The following is a 14,595-nucleotide window of genomic DNA, read 5'->3' as shown; positions in this document are numbered from 1 at the left end:
CTGTGTGTTTAAATTTAAACACACAAAACACACGCACAGTGACGATTGAGGGGGAGGCAGGAGGAACGAGTGGAAGAGGGAGAGACGCATCAGCTAAGATTCTCCACCTGCAACCTTGCATGCATGTCACTGCAGTATCCACAAATGGGTTTGGGGCCTTTGGGGGGGGGGGGGGGGTTAAGAGAAGGGAAGAGCCCTTTTAGAAGAAGATTGAAGAAGACTCTGTTACTGTTATAAAATGCGCTTTCTTCAAAAAAACAAAACTATAGTCAAACAAGCAACCGAACAACTATCATGATCATCCTTTTGTTTGGTTGGTTGGGCCCATCTCCCATTGTTGAAACTGATTAAGACTCTTTGGAAGTGATGTATCTCCTCTCCTTCCCCTCTTTTATCAATCTGCCAAAGAATTGTCAGAAAAAAAGCCATCTTTTCAACACTTGTAGACCCAACAGTGTCTCATCTACAGTATTATGATTAAACCCTTCTCCTCAACTCAGAAAAACTCTGGACTCTGGAGACGGGAGGAGTGAATCCAGAGGAAGGGGAATAGAGATTTTACAGAGCTCTCTTCTTCCCTTCTCTCACTTATTTTAAGACAAGTCAATTCAGGGCCGAATTAACAGTCATCTAATGTTTGTGTAAAAAGTCGTTTTATTAAGCATGCTCAATTTTGCTATTTATAGCCAAAGTAGGTTCATAATGATTCATCTGGGATTTCGATTCTCTTCATCACTCTCATCAAACCTAATTTTGGTAATTCTTGTGGGTCTTTTTTTCTCCGTCCGGGAGAATCTGTCAGGCTGTCACCAGGTCCCAGACCAGAACAGAGAGACTTATAGTTATATGTATATGGACTCACCTAGTCACCTACTTGGCTTTTGGGCTCTTGCCTGTCTCCTCTCCTGCCAAGTTATGATGACTTGGCTGCTGATAGAGAGACTTGGACCATCCCATCCAGGGTTTTTTAGTAATCTGTATGGTATCGGTGTATACTCATCCGATATTGATCCTGATTAGAGAGATATACTCTTGTTCCCTTTATTAAAAAAAACAAAAAAAAAAAAAAAACAAAAAAGTTTCCAGTCCAACTGTGGCCTATGCCAGCACTCCCATGTGTCTATTTTTCTCTTTCTTAAAATAAAGGGCAAAGGTGTATTTTCATAGAAAAAAAAGAAAGATAGACTCAAGGGAGTGTAGCATAGGCCATATTCCCAACAAACACAGAACTTTCTCCCAAAAATATATATATATTTTTGGGCAAGAGATCTTTACTTGGTCCCATGGTCTCTACACAAGCGTTTGGATCAATGGGGGGGGGGGGGGGGGGGAGAGCAAGCCTGGGTAAATATTCAGGGGCAGAGATGTCATTTCACAGTGCCTTGAGAGAGGGCATAGGAAACACCATCTAATAGAGATCTTTTTTCCTATTTTTTTTTTTTTTATAATTTTATCCTTATCTATACTAATCCATTGGTACGGATTGATTGGTATTGGCCTCCAACGTTATCGATATGAATCGATCAATCTGATACCAATTCGTCAAACCATTATCCCATTCCATCCCATTTATAAGAACCAGATTGGCATTATCTCTGTTGTCCCGTTCCATTGATTGAAATATTTTCAGTTGATGCAATCAAACAATTTATGTTTCTAAACCGAAAAATTATTGATGACTTAGTTTAAGAGATCAATTCAAAATTGAAATGAAAATCCAACCAATTACATTGCAATTGGCCTTAATTCTACACCCTGAGCTGAGATGTAATGAAGTAGTTGTTCATCTGCCTTGCAATCATCCTCCTTTCGACCCTTTTTGTAGGTTAGATGTAGGTTTTGACATGTAGAGTTATACAAGTAAATTAGTATTGATTAATTGCAGAGTAAGAGAACCCAAATGCAGTGATTTGCGCTATACCCTCTTAATTGTTTGAGGTCAGTACTTGAGCTGAGCTAGGCTAGGATCATGGACTCATGGACATGATCATGAAACTTGATCGATGAACCTCACTTAGAGCCTCACATTAATACCCTATCTCCAACTGCAGATACACAGTAGGTCCTGTTGCTCTAATTCTTAATACAACTAGTAATATTTATGTGAAGGAGAAAGTGCCCTTTTATGTAACAGTGACACTTTTGTATGGAACTTTTTATATACATGGCCCCCACTGACTCTCTCTCTCTCTCTCTCTCTTTTGCACCTATCAAGGGATTAGAGTCAATTTTTGACAGCCATAGCCTAACCTTATATTGGCATGAACCTAGTCTTGTTGAAGATCTTTAAGGGGACCCCACCTTTGATAAGTGTTGGAGTTTTAATCAGAATATATGGATCTAGCATTCCATTAGTCCTTGGAGATTGAAGATAGGAATTGTTAGAAAATGACATTTCTTATTGCTTCCAAGGGTTTCTAAGAGTTTAAAAGGACCAGCTCTCCTACCTATTTCTGTCTTGTTAGTCCTAGTTTTAAATCCCTTTCAGTCAGCCTGTCGGGCTGTCATATATAGTTTTGCTATAGCTACATTTTTCCTTTTATTTTCTTCAATGAATGTGTACCACCATTTCAAAAGCTTCCTCAAAAGCTTTTGCAGACAAGTGAAAGAAGTTACAAGGAAATAATACCAAGACAGGAGAATCTCACGGGCCATGGTTCGACCATGGCTTTTTCCCCTCTTTTTTTTGCCCTCTCTCTCTCTCTCTTTCATCCTTATCTTCTTCCCTTTCTTAATTTTCTTCTCATTTTAGGTTTTGATTTGTTTTCTTTTTTGTATTTTTTTCTTCTTCTCATTTTTGGTTTGATTGTATTTTAGGTTTTGTTTGTATTCGCTCTAGCAAGATTAATTTAAGAGCATGCATGTAAATTGGATTATTATCCTCTTCAATTCCTAAAGTGTGGCAGTGCGGCAGTGCTAGGTGGAGATGTTGATATCTGACAGCTGTCGCATTCAACGATCCAAGCTCCTTGACACGGACAGTTGGATACGACAGCTGCCAAATGTCGACATCTCCACCTAGCACTGTCGCACTGCCACACTTTAAGGAATGGAGAGGATAATTTACCCATGTGAATCTTGAAATTTTAAGCACATCACATTGGCAAATATTTGTCTTGTGGTGGTTAGTTGCATTGAAACAAATTAAACATGTTCTTCATGTCATCTTGTACTCATATGTTAATTTTTCAAATTCACCGTCCATCATTGTGATTAAAAAAAAAATGTATCGATTTAATATTTGAAAAATCAATTCAAAATTTGGTAAATTAAAATAAAGGGAAGAACACAATACATGGTAGATCATTTAATTGAAATAGAAAATTAAATTTGATAAGTAGCCAATCTAAAAATCAACATTTACTAATTGGTTAAAATGAACAAATCATCCCTTTATGTCAAAGAATTAGTTGTTGATTTTAAAAGTCCTTTTGTTTTTATCATATATATATATATATATTTATTTTTTTTATTTTTTTTGTTATTTGAGACTTGGTTGGTGGGAGTGTGGGATTAGATCGATGTAATGTCTATTAGACTAGCTATAGATAATTGATAGAAAGACATAAAAAATTGTTTGTCATACTAAAAAGGTAAAAAAGTAAGAGTACAAATTATTTGACCTCTTGAGAGATGTGAATAAAAAAATCTCATTTCTAAAAGTTGATTTTTTAACTTTATACTAGAATTGGAAAAAGAGAATCTCCTTATTATTGTTAATAGACTAGTTTTTTTTTTCTTTCTTTTCTTTTCTTCTAACAATTATTTTGATTGAATGCATAAATAGAATTAATAATGGATGGCATTCTTAAAAAGAAGTAAATCTCTAAGAAATGAGTATTAATCTTGAAAAGGATTCATGAGGTTATTATTCTAGATCTTGTAATTGTTTTTTTCTTTGGTGAATAGATCTTGAAATCTGATGTTGCCTACATTGCCACCTTTGTACAGGTTTTGGTTTGAACCAGATACAGTTAACCAGTTTTTGGGTGAACCTGAGTATCAAAATGACAGAATTCTGTCATACTTGATTCTATTGAATTCATTAGGTAGGACAAATTCTATCCTTCAGTCACGATGACATGTCACCTGAGAGTACCATTTTTGGTACTTTAAGCGGATGTTTTGTTTTATTGCACAAAAAAATAAAAAAGATATGTTTAAGGGGTTGTTTGATTTTAGTGCTACTATCTAGAGACATTAAGGAGCTGTTTGCTTTTAATATTGTTGCTGTTTGACTACATGAAGGGGTTGTTTGATTTTTAATGTTGTTGTTTGGATAGTGGCTTTTAATGCCGTTGTTTGGGTTTATAAAGTAGTTGTTTGGATTTTAAGCTAATGTTTGGCCGTTGTTAAGTTCAATTTGATTATTTAAAATCCAAATTGGTCATATATAGTTTTATTTGGCCATATAAATTGTGATTTGTCTATTTTAAAAGTGTTGTTTCGCACGATTGACCACCCAACCAAAACATTCAATTCGTCATAACATCATTGCTGACATCATGCTAACAACACACATTTTTTATTAAAAAACTATGCTAACATAGTTAGCCCGAGTCAACCCACGGCTGACTCACGGGTTGACCTATAGTTTGATCAGCGGTCTAAATTATTTTATAATATATTATTTATTTGAAAAGCAATTTTCTATCCGGAAGTGTGGCCTACGTCAATATTCCCATGTGTTTATCTCTCTCCTCTCCAAAATAAGGGGGCAAAGATGTCTTTTCATATGAGAATGAAAAAGATAAACTCATGGGTGTGTGGCACTCCCGGAGAGAGTTCTTTTTTCCTATTTTTTTTTTAAACCTTAAATCTTTGAAAATTCATAATCTTTAAATCGAAAGTCCCTTTTCATAAATCAATCTTCGTTACAAAGCTCGTACTGATCACTAATTTGGCCACAAAATTGATTGAGAAATCTTTTCAAGTGTAGGACCTATATGACCATAAAACACATAAAATAATGTTAAAATCAAGCCGTTTTTACACCATCATTAAAGATAAGACATTTATGACTATGTAAATTTAATTCATAAATTTTGGACTTCTCTTTAAGGCAGTTTAAATTTTGATTGTAAGCATCACTTTTAAGTTTGTGAAGATCTTCCACTGATACAATTTGACTTGAATTTTGCACAATATCTAAAATTGAATTGTTTTTTTTTTTTTTTTTTTTTTTGATCTCTTTTACATCCACCAAGGACTTTCACCAAGTTATCTGCTAATTAGCTGTTCTGTTTTTATCAAAAGCTTTTTATTGGTTTCTTTTCTTCATGTGTCATTGGGATACATATTGTTGCTACTGAATCTCTCCTAATTTTTCAATGCTTTGTTGCTATTTGGCAAACTCCATTTAGGCTTAAATTTGATATGTGAGTTGGAGACCGTGAGGTCTACTAGTTCACAGAATTTTAGCCGCATCCAATAAGCCATGTGACAAATATATAAGTATTCGATTCTAGAATTTGTTTCTAAGTCCATTAGTCTAGGTAGCAGTGGCGAAAAACTTTGATAGACAAAAAATGACTTTTAGAAAAAATTTTCTGTTGAAACAAACGGAGTCTAGAAAACTAAGAATGGGGAAGTTGAACCATAAAATGATGTGCTTAATTAACAAAAAAAAAAGGGGCTAGGAATGAAAATTATGAATTACAAACTAAAAGATTAAAAACATGTTAAATATCATTATTCAAGCTTTAAAAATATTATATAAAATAAATACAGGAAAAGAAAAATACCTAAGGCTACAAGTGGTTGCAAGGGAAATTAAAGGGAAGGGAAGTGAAAATTTTTAGACCTAAAAATAAAAAAATTTTATTCATTACTTAACATGATTGTATAAACTACTTAAATTTCTTATCATATTTAGTAATGATGTTTTTTAGATGTAATTTTTATTTTACCTTTCAAACCCATGGGATTTGGATGCAAAGTAAAGTGAAATTTACTAACTCAAAATGGAATGATTTGGAATTAGTGATATAACCATGTGGGGTAATGAATACAAAAGTTTCTTATCTAGATTTGAAACTTTCACTTATTTTCCCTTTAACTTCATTTGCAAGCAAACAGAGCCTAAATTTGAATTTGAATTCATAAGAATTACCTTCAAGATTTCAAATTTGAAGTAAAAAAATTTTGGGACTTGATCTCTACCTCGTAAGATCTTCAAGACTTCAAAAGATTATGAGTGGGTTAATGCATATTAAGACCACAAACCCTAGGATTTCAAGGTGTTTCTCTCTAGAATTGTGGCTGATCAACTGGCTCATATTTCTTTAACTACTATGCATTAGGTTTCTCTATATGTTGTCTCAACTGTCAAGATAATAAAGCCTAGCTACCTACGTACCTATTTTAATAATTGGTTAGCTGATGTGATTTTCAGGTTTCTCTCCATGTTGTCGCGGAATCGGGCATGGTATTGATCCATATCACTTCCACATTCAAATAGTGTCCTCGAATGATCATCTTGACTTTGGTTTAAATCAGCCTGACTTGGTAGGACTCAATACGTGAAGACTTGGGGTTAATTGGGATTGGCCATATTTGATGGATTCAATGCCATATATCTTCCTCTCTCTCTCTCTCTCTCTCTCTCTCTCTCTTGGTGTTTATGTATCCTTTTCTCATATAGGTGACTTAAAGCTAATCATTCTATTAGTTTGTACCTTTTTTCCCAATCAATTAATCAAGTTTATATTAAGTAACCATGTTATGTTGCTTTCTCAATAGTATTTTAATCTAATTGTAGTGATATTAGATATATTTATAATATTCTATATAAATAGTTAAAAGTAACCAATCAAAAACTTCTATTCTAATTAGAACTTAAATAATGTAATATTACCAAGTTTTTCTAGAATTAGTTCAAACCATATATTTCTTCAATTATATACTTATCTTTAAATATAAATAAGAGGCCCAATTATAAAATTTGTATAAATTTTTATGGGTAATTTTTTATGAACTAATCTCACATCTCTCATTTCATATTTTGTGAGTTTGTCTCTTAGTTTTTTTTTAACTATAAGCTATAAGAAGTATTGCCTAAAATCTAATAAGGTTCTAAATTTGAGTTGTAAAAATATATTGGTAATTTGGTCAATGGATGTGGATGGGTAAATATATTATCACTCTTATTGTTACTTTTCATATACTGCTTTATTTATTTAATTTGAACTTATTATTATTAATTACTAATACAATAATCATGAGGATAAAATAACAAAAGAGAATGACCATACCACTCTTGGTTTTTTTTTTTTTTTTTTTTTTCCCCCTCTAGTTTCAGGATACTATGTAGACAAATTTCCTAAAATAAAGTCCTTATGGTAAAATAAAGGAGATATGGATTCCTAATGGTAAAATATTTCTTGCCTGTGATGATATAATTATGTTACCAATAATTGAAATCTTAAATCATCAAACAAAGTGATTTGGTGATAATTATTAGTGGTTTATTCAAATAAATTAATGTTGTACTTCTAATAGATGTGCAGAATTACTAATAGAATATTAAACAAGATGACATAAATGTGTCGATAATTAAGAAAAATTACAAGTTAGATTCATTAATATAGCGAAGCTAACACAACAATTGACAACTTAATCTAACCGATATATTAAGAACAAGGAAGAAAGTTCCCTAGCTATGGGGGAGTGTACCATTTATGTCCAGACACATAGGGACGGAATGACCACCCCACCTCCATGAAAGACAGAAATCCCATCCCCCATGATGTCAATGTGTGAACTCTTATTGGCTTTGCACGCTCCCCACAAAAAAATCCGACCATAAGAACAATAGAAGTTGGAGTCGTTAATATCGTGAAACTAACAAACCAATAGACAACCCCATCTAGCCAACTCCCATGCTAGGAAGAAACCAAATTTGCTATGCCCATCCAGGCTTCTTTTTGTAGGCTACCCTAATAATTCATGAGGAAATCTGTCCTAATTTTTTTACTTATACTCACTTTTGTAAACATAATTGCTCACCATTTGATAGGTTTCTTCCATACGTGGGCCCCAAAAAAGGTGTAGCTGGACCCTAGTTTGGTTGAAATCCTTTAAATTGTGAGCAAGTTTATTGGAGAGTGACTTAGAGTTCAAAACTATTATAAGTTCATGACCTGAGAAATTGATAGTATGCCGCGTTAACCATGCATGCTTTTCTTCTTTTATGAACTACTATGGTACGTGTTGGAAAGCCATAGTTCATTTGAGTTTCCTTTTACATATTTCTGCGAATGAATTTCAAAATTGTCTTAAAATTAGATAGTCACAAAAATGCACATACAGGATAGTGATCAAAGATTACTAGTTTGACTGCTCAATTAAGAGACCATTTAGTTAAGTGTCAGTTTGTGATGGGACATGAGAGAGAGAGAGAGAGAGAGAGAGAGAAAAGAAAAGGATTAATAACCAGGGGTAGAGAGGTCATTTCAAAAGAGGGGAAGAGAGATAGACACAAGGGTTTAAGAGCATAGGATGTACTCCCTCCCGCACAGAGAACATTGTCACTTAAAATAGTTAACCTAAGTCGTCATTAAGAAAATGAAAATAAATCTAAGAGAAAAAAATAAGTGAGAAATTTTTCTAAAACGGCTCGTCTTTATAACATTTTCAAGACGATCCAAATATCTATCACACGGTAGATTATATAGGGCTCAGATTTTGTGGATGTGTAGACCTGAAGGTCCCCTCTACCAAACTTGTTAAGTTTAGCTTGAAAGGAGCTCACCGAGTGAAAAAGTAAAACTTTAAAAATCTAGGGACTACGAGAGGGTGCATGGATCATCATAGACAGTTGAAAAGTACAAAAATGCATGTATATACTTTATTTTTTTGGGAGAAAGAACGCCACCCGATCATGCCAGACACGTCGCCCCTGTGCCTTGACACAAGAGTGCACAAAATAATCAACGCACCCCTGGTCATTTCGGGGGTTGTAGGGGGTGCGGTAGTCATTTTATGGGTCCCTGTGTTAAGTCTAAAATATAACACGTGACTAATCCATTAGGTGTTCTACTAATTGAACGATCATCCTGTCAAAACCAACTGTCCACGTGACTCAAATTGGTAAACTATCATGATAAGCTTATCCTGATTGATCGGTTAAGTTAACTTTTGCCAAATTAAATGTATTTAAGTCTAAAATATAACACGTGACTAATCCATACAGTGTTCAACTAATCGAATGATCATCCGGCCAAAACCAACTATCCATGTGACTCAAATTAGTGAACTATCGTGACTGATCATCAAAGTCAACTTTTTCAAAAAGAGTAAGGCGGCTCCCAAGCGAGGGGGGAATCCTTAAAATATAATATAACAGCCGTGACAGTGCAGCCATGGCTGCCATGCCGCGAGAACGATCATCTGGCCAAAACCAACTATCCATGTGACTCAAATTAGTGAACTATCCTGGCTGATCATCAAAGTCAACTTTTTCCAAAAAGAGTAAGGCGGTTCCCAAGCGAGGGGGGAATTCTTAAAATATAATATAACATCCGTGACAGTGCAGCCATGGCTGCCATGCTGCGAGAACGATCATCTGGCCAAAACCAACTATCCAACAACAACAACACAACACAACACACTTAGCCTTATTCCAACTTAATGGGGTTGGCTACATGGATCCAAACACAACAAAGGAAAACTGAGTTCTAAAAAAATGGTTAGAAGAAAGATGTAAATTGGGGAATGCCAAATGAAAGATGCAATATGAAAGATAAAAATAGTAAGAGGGAAGAAGCCTAAGCTAGCACGATAGAAGAATCTCAACTTAATGGGGTCTGCAACATGGATCCTTGCCCTCCAAATCTCCAATAGGCCCTATCTGAAGTCATACTTGGTACAAGACCTAGGCTATGCATGTCCTTCCTCACTATTTCTCCTATGGTCATTTTAAGCTTGCCCCTAACTCTTTTAGCTCCTTTAATCGGGATCATATCACTCTTCCTTACTGGGGCGTCCCTAGGCCTCCGTTGAATATGATCATACCACCTTAAACGACTCTCACTAACTCCACTTGAGTCAAATTGGTAAACTATCCTGGTAAGTTTATCCTGACTAATCGTCCAAGTTCACTTTTGCCAATTAAATGCATTTAAGTCTAAAATATAACACTTGACTAATCCATAAGGTGTTCAACTAATCGAACGATCATCCGACCAAAACCAACTGTCCACATGACTTAAATTGGGAAACTATCCCGATAAGCTTATCCTGACTGATCATCCAAGTCAACTTTTGCCAAATTAAATGCATTTAAGTCTAAAATATAGCACGTGACTAATCCATACAGTATTCGACTAATCTAACGATCATCCAGACAAAACCAACTGTCCACGTGACTCAATTGGTGAACTATCCTGATAAGCTTATCATGATTGATCATCTAAGTAAACTTTTCCCAAAAAGAGTAAGGCAGTTCCCCGGGAAGGGGGAGTCTAGAGCCCTGTACCTGCTATGGCTTTTAGAAGGGAATTCTTAAAATATAACACATGACTAATCCATACATTGCTCAACTAATCGAATGATCATTTGACCAAAACCAACTGTCTACGTGACTCAAATTGGTGAACTATCTAGATAAGCTTATCATGATTGATCATCTAAGTAAACTTTTCCAAAAAGAGTAAGGCGGTTCCTAGGCAAGGGGAAGTCCAGAGCCTTGCATGGTTTTATCTGCTATGGCTTTCAGAAGGGAATCCTTAAAATATAACACGTAACTAATCCATACAGTGTTCAACTAATCGAACAATCATCCGGCCAAATCCAATTGTCCACGTGACTCAAATTGGTGAACTATCCTGATAGAGGAAGTATCTCTTTCCCTATATATGGTAGAAGAAGTAAAAATAGGAGAAGAAAGAAATGAAGCTCTGATGTGCACTAGAGCTAATAAGTGTTTTGAACTTATAAACACATAACCAGTTCATTAAATGGTAAATAGTGTTTTGAAAGAATGTACATGAATATCTTAGAACATTTAATAGTTAGCAGTAGAAATTGAAGTTTATCATTTAATTGGGTGGTTTTGCTAGGAGTACCTCAGGAGAATGTACTGTAGGAGGCAATTCAGGTTACATTAACATGCATTCACATTCCATATTAGTACAATAATGTACGTGGTTTTGCACGATTAATGAAGTTAATTCAGTTTCTTAAAAAATAATTTAGTATCAATGGCACACCACATAAATTAATTATTTAGAGAGCATATTAATTTGAATTTCAATGATCCAAACAGATTACATTAACATGCATTCACATTCCATATCAGTACGATAATGTACGTGGTTTTGCGCGATTAATGAAAATTAATTCAGTTTAAAAAAAATAATTTCCATAATACAAACAGAGATGAGTATCGACGTAAATTAACTATTTATAGAGCATATTAATTTGGATTCTAATGATCCAAACAAAAATAATTCAAAATGTTCTAAAATCAATTTCCCATCCGACATAATTTGATTAAGCAGGAAAAAACAATATAGTCTCTATAATGCAAACATGGGGGATGCCTAACTTTTAGTTTTGCAAACCAAATAAGCATCAACTATTTTTATTTTATTTTTTTCTTTTGGGGTACCTTTTTTTCCCCTTTTAGGTAGATGAAGCATTAATTGCTGTAACTCAATTATCAAAAAAGTGGCACAGTTCATGCCTCATTTAGGATTGTCAATTCTCTAACAGAACATAAATTGATGTATCTAATGTAATAGTTAGAAAGATTTTATGAAAGCAACCCCAACACATAAAAAAGATAGATTAGCTCTCCAAACATCTCTGATTGCTGTTTAGGTTTAAAGACCATGCTTGTACATATTGTATTGGGTCTTCAAAGGCACACACATGATGAGGACATGGTCAAATATATCAAGCTGGGGTTTGTTTCCCTGGATGAGATATTATACCTAAACTGAAAACTGATCTTGTTTGTATTAAAGGGCAAAGAAAAATGGCAGATTCATAACTGAGATAACATGGGTTTCGATCACATCATTAGATCATAGAATCATGGAGGAAGATAAGTCCAAGCAATTGTCTTTGGAAGATATTGAAAAGGCAATTAACTCATGCTGCTTTTTTGTTTTTCTTTGTTTTCCCAAGAACATAACTTTTCACCTCTTCTTCCCCCCTTCAATCCTTTTCACTGCCTAGTTTATGTTTTTTTTTTTTTTTTTTTTGAAAAGAAAAAAAAAAAAAAAAAAAAAACTATACAGTAACAGTAAAATTACCATCCCAACCCTTTTTCTATTCATTGGAGGAAGGAGGAAAGCTCAAAAGCAAACACTCTTCCCCAAACATCTCCCCAAAGCACAAAGTGCTGTTCCTGTCCACCTGTTCTCTCTGCTGCCCCCAAAATCCACACTTTAAGTGGCTCCCACTCCAAAGAAATCAAAGAAAGGCAATTTGTTGTTCTTCTTCTTCTTCTCATTGGCATTATCAATCTCCATATTCATATGGCGATTTGTACTATTGTTGGCCACTGACTCAGTTGCTGATACTTCAGAGTTTGAATCTGAAAAGCCAGATTTATCCATTCCCATAGCCATCACCTTTGGTTCATGTCGGCCGACGCCACTGCCAGAATCAGGAACCTTTTCAAAACAGTCATTTTTCAATATCACCACCTTCTCTTCAATTGGGTCTGTAAGAACAGAACAGAACAGAACAGAAGAAACACATGAGAATTCAATTGAAACTCAATCAAATGAACTATTATTTTTTGAATAACAGGAAAATAAAATCACATGAAATGTGTTGGGGATCACCACTCTATTGTTCAAGATTTAATGGGATTAAACAAGAGGAAGGGAAAACAAAAACATACCCAGTTGGGGTGGACTGAAACTGGCCAAGAAAGAAGGAAGAACTCTGGCTGAAGAGGCACTCAGGGAGAGATCTGTGCAGGTTGAGGCCGACTCATCCCTGTTGCTTGTATTGGTAGAATCGCTGCATGCATTGTTCAGTTGAGTCGTCTCAGTCGTCGCATGGCCTGTCTGCAGAGAAGATGAAGGCTTCCTCCTCCTGTAAACACTGGCTTGCTCTCTGTGTTTCCTAGCCATGATCACATGCCAATGGTTCTTAACTGCATTATCAGTCCTTCCAGGGAAAAGCCTTGCTATCGTTGCCCATTTGTTACCGTACAGTCTGTGCGCAGCTAAAAGCCTCTCCTCTTCATCATCACTGAAACCTCTCTTGTTAATCCTTGGGTCTAACTGGTTAAACCATCTCAATCTGCAACTTTTCCCTGCAAATATTACAATAGAAAACCGTAGGGGGAGAGGGTGGATCATGAGAACCAATCAAACAAAAGTACATCGAAGAATCAACAGAGCCAAAAAGGAGAAAGAAAAGAAGTGGAGACCATAGAAATCTATTGATTCCTCATCCCGATGAGATTAAAGATACAGAACCATTAGATTTTACAAAATCGTTTCTGGGTTCTTTCCGAAACGATCAATCTACGATCTAACAAAATCTCTTCTTTGAGAATTATTGATCCTTTTTAGATTAATCTGTTTGTAAAACTTTCTATCTAATAACTTTGGTACTTGGTTTTTTTTCTTTTTAAATTTACCTGATCTTCCATCGAGCTTCTCAGCAATCAAGTTCCAGTTTTGAGGACCATACTGAGAGACAAGCGCTTTGAGCTTGGAATCTTCAGCTGGTCTCCAGTGGCCTCTAGCACAGAGCTTCGATTGTCCATTCCCGCTTTCTTTCCCTGTACCAAAGCTCACATCTTCTTCCGGAACTTTGTTTAAATCAAACCCAGTATTCTTTTTCCCAGAATACAGCTCTCCCTCTCCATCACTCACCTTCATGTACTTGCCCTCCATGGACTGGACAGGCCGAGCTTTCTTCTGCTGCTTCAATGCAGGGCCCATGACCTGGATGGCCAACTCAGCGTTCTCACACTCCCTCCCCGCAGGAGTGCCCGAAACGCCAAAACAGGGAGAATGAGAAGATGAAGATGATGGAGTATCAGGAGACAGAAAGCTCACCCCAGCAAATCCTTTGGACCCTTCTCCACCGTTGTCCTGAGTCTCCAGACAAATGGTGGATTTCGGGTGTTGTTCTAAACTCATCTTCTCCATTGAACCCAGAAAATGCTACACAGAAACAAGCCAAAAAGATTGAGTTTTAAAAACTAAAAAAAATAATCTATACTAAGGGATCACCGATTGGTTTTCCCCTCTGAATCACTGCTAAAGATTTAGAAAAAAAAAAAAAAAAAAAAAACAGGAGGTTTTTGATTGGAAAACGCAAGACCCAACAGGGGATTTCCTCTCTGAAACCTCTGGGAGAGTAAAAAAAAAGGTTAGACTGATCAGAAAACTAAGAACTTTAAGCCCCTCCCATATTTTAATCTCCTCTCGCTTTCCCTTTAGTGGGGTTTGGAGCAGGAAACAATGGGGAGGGAGTTTCCTCTCAGTGGGGTTCTGTTATCTCTAACAGGACTTTGAGGATGAAACAAAAATTTATAAATACAGTGAACAAGAAAGAGAGATGGCACACTCACTGTAAAAGCTAAAGAAAAACAAAAAGAAGCATCAACTCTTTCCCCCT

At 35.6% G+C, this 14,595-nt stretch overlaps 1 protein-coding gene across 1 annotated transcript; it reads right to left on the bottom strand.

Moving 5' to 3' along the window:
• Positions 1–347: 347 nt before the first annotated feature.
• On the bottom strand, positions 348–14,235 carry LOC122666743 (transcription factor CSA-like). Its single transcript, XM_043862844.1, has 4 exons — positions 13,607–14,235; positions 12,857–13,276; positions 12,517–12,673; positions 348–399 (listed from the first exon to the last, which is right to left on the bottom strand). Exons 1-4 carry the CDS (start codon positions 14,121–14,123, stop codon positions 348–350), a joined length of 1,146 nt encoding a protein of 381 aa, XP_043718779.1. The 5' UTR covers positions 14,124–14,235.
• Between the last annotated feature and the right edge of the window lie 360 nt (positions 14,236–14,595).

The sequence above is a fragment of the Telopea speciosissima genome, chromosome 1 (genome assembly GCF_018873765.1).
Source record: "Telopea speciosissima isolate NSW1024214 ecotype Mountain lineage chromosome 1, Tspe_v1, whole genome shotgun sequence".
NCBI lineage: Eukaryota > Viridiplantae > Streptophyta > Magnoliopsida > Proteales > Proteaceae > Telopea > Telopea speciosissima.
Note: the sequence above shows the minus strand (reverse complement) of the source record. Positions and strands in the feature narration are given on the sequence as shown.

Bases quoted from the DNA above. Each gene is read 5' to 3' on its own strand.
- LOC122666743 (XM_043862844.1), bottom strand. From the start codon at position 14,123: ATGGAGAAGATGAGTTTAGAACAACACCCGAAATCCACCATTTGTCTG. The intron at 13,277-13,606 runs GTAAATTTAAAA...TAATATTTGCAG, and splicing joins GAAGCTCGATGGAAGATCAG to GGAAAAGTTGCAGATTGAGA. The intron at 400-12,516 runs GTCAGTGGCCAA...ATTCTTTGGCAG, and splicing joins TCTGAAGTATCAGCAACTGA to ATTGATAAAAGAGGGGAAGG.